This window comes from Lucilia cuprina, chromosome 2 (assembly GCF_022045245.1).
Source record: "Lucilia cuprina isolate Lc7/37 chromosome 2, ASM2204524v1, whole genome shotgun sequence".
Lineage (NCBI taxonomy): Eukaryota > Metazoa > Arthropoda > Insecta > Diptera > Calliphoridae > Lucilia > Lucilia cuprina.
The window spans coordinates 65,408,001-65,409,654 of NC_060950.1; the positions used below are offsets into that span (position 1 = coordinate 65,408,001).

At 30.5% G+C, this 1,654-nt stretch overlaps 1 protein-coding gene and 1 long non-coding RNA gene across 2 annotated transcripts; one reads left to right on the forward strand and one right to left on the reverse strand.

Moving 5' to 3' along the window:
• Positions 1-51: 51 nt before the first annotated feature.
• LOC111681956 lies at positions 52-827 on the forward strand. The gene is made up of 4 exons (XM_023443860.2): positions 52-242; positions 306-415; positions 485-599; positions 657-827. Exons 2-4 carry the CDS (start codon positions 320-322, stop codon positions 770-772), a joined length of 327 nt encoding a protein of 108 aa, XP_023299628.2. The 5' UTR covers positions 52-242; positions 306-319; the 3' UTR covers positions 773-827.
• A 42-nt stretch (positions 828-869) lies between these two features.
• Positions 870-1,608, reverse strand: LOC124421321. The gene is made up of 2 exons (XR_006941577.1): positions 1,388-1,608; positions 870-1,333 (listed from the first exon to the last, which is right to left on the reverse strand). It is a non-coding gene; the product is annotated as an uncharacterized LOC124421321 (long non-coding RNA).
• Between the last annotated feature and the right edge of the window lie 46 nt (positions 1,609-1,654).

The following is a 1,654-nucleotide window of genomic DNA, read 5'->3' on the forward strand; positions in this document are numbered from 1 at the left end:
AGAACAGAACTAGAACAGAACTAGAACAGAACTAGAACAGAACTAGAACAGAACTAGAACAGAACTAAGTAAAACTGAACTAGAATAGAACTGGAACAGAACTAAAACAGAACTAGAATAGAACTGGAACAGAACTTGAGCTGAACTTTATGCTTCATCTTAAGAACTTTTTCTTGCAGTTGGAAAAGCCAAACCTGTTTGTGACTATAGAACTTTGAGAGAATGCTTTCCCAAAAATACCGGTAAGTTTTATGTTAATGTTTTACTTAGAAATTAAAACCGTTTTAAATTACTTCATTTTCTAGCTTATTTTCTAAAAATGTATCGCACTGTGGCCCATAATAAGATCGAGGATATAGCTCCCTGCTATTGCCTACAGAATTGCATGAATTCGGTGATAACTTTAAGAGTATCGGTGGGTTTTGGAAACTTGTTTAAGATGTTGAAAAATTTTTGCAATTTTTTTTTTTATTTTGATACACAGTATCTTACAAAAACTAAAGAGTTTTTTGGAGGCAAAGGTACTATACTCTCCATGAAGGAATGGCCTACTATACGTTATAAAAGGCAAACTATATTTACCTATACCGATTTAATGGGTAAGTTTCAAGGAATTTGTGGTAGTTTGAGCATAATTGTATTGAAATTTATTGCAGTTTATATTGGCGGTACTGCTGGTCTATTTTTGGGTTTCAGTGTCTTGGGCGTCATTGAAATTGTGTATTTTTTTACTATGCGTTTAATGTTCAGTTTATGCGGTTACAAATTGTAATTTTTTTTTGGACTTAAATTTTATTATTTAATAAACATAATTTAATTAATTGCTTGTAAAACTTTTGTAGAATTAATTTTGTTTGTTCATTTCATAATTTATTTAAAAATTTTATTTTGTATTTTTATTGTTATTAGTAGTGCCTCTTTTTCTCTGTATTGTCTTAATTTTATGATCTTTAAGTAATACAAAATTGATTCTTTCATATAAAACGTACATTTTAACTATTCGATTGGATTTTTTTGTTTTGTTTCGCATTAAATTATTTAAAAAAAAACTTCATAAAAAATAAACTTAGATTAAGAAATTAAATTAAAGAATTAACTCTCCTACATGAAATTCTCTCAAAATACTCTCTGCCTCTCTAGCATTAACATCAGCAGCTCTCACTATAGTGTTTATTCACTACTCATCCTGCTATGCTGCAGGAATAACAGCATTTGTGTTGATAATACTCATAACTGCAGAGTTTAGCTTTGACAGCCCACTGACAATTGGCAATTTCATCGAAACAGGAACTAGATAAGGTACCATCATTTTGTATACGATCGTGGCGTTTCTCTAAAATGGTTTCGTGATAAGATTAAAATATATTCAAATTGGAGAATTACCCACCTTCACATTTGTGTGTATTACAGCTTCTATAGATCGGCTCTCTAATAGAATATCTGCATTTATTGGACTCTTTTAGGGCATTTTCATGATCATCATATTCCAGACATTTAACGGTTCGTCTTTGGGTGCCAGTATTACAAGTTTTGGTGCACTACAAATATTTTCAATTAAAAATGATATACATATGTTTACAGTTAATGAACTAGAACTGAACCAGAGCTGAACTAGAACTGAAGTAGAACTGAATTAGAACTGAACTAGAACTGA

What these genes read in the sequence shown, in the direction of transcription:
- LOC111681956 (XM_023443860.2), top strand. Translation starts at nt 320, where the DNA reads ATGTATCGCACTGTGGCCCATAATAAGATCGAGGATATAGCTCCCTGC. An exon ending in TGATAACTTTAAGAGTATCG is followed by an intron (nt 416 to 484) that starts GTGGGTTTTGGA and finishes TTTGATACACAG; the next exon opens with TATCTTACAAAAACTAAAGA. An exon ending in TACCTATACCGATTTAATGG is followed by an intron (nt 600 to 656) that starts GTAAGTTTCAAG and finishes AATTTATTGCAG; the next exon opens with TTTATATTGGCGGTACTGCT.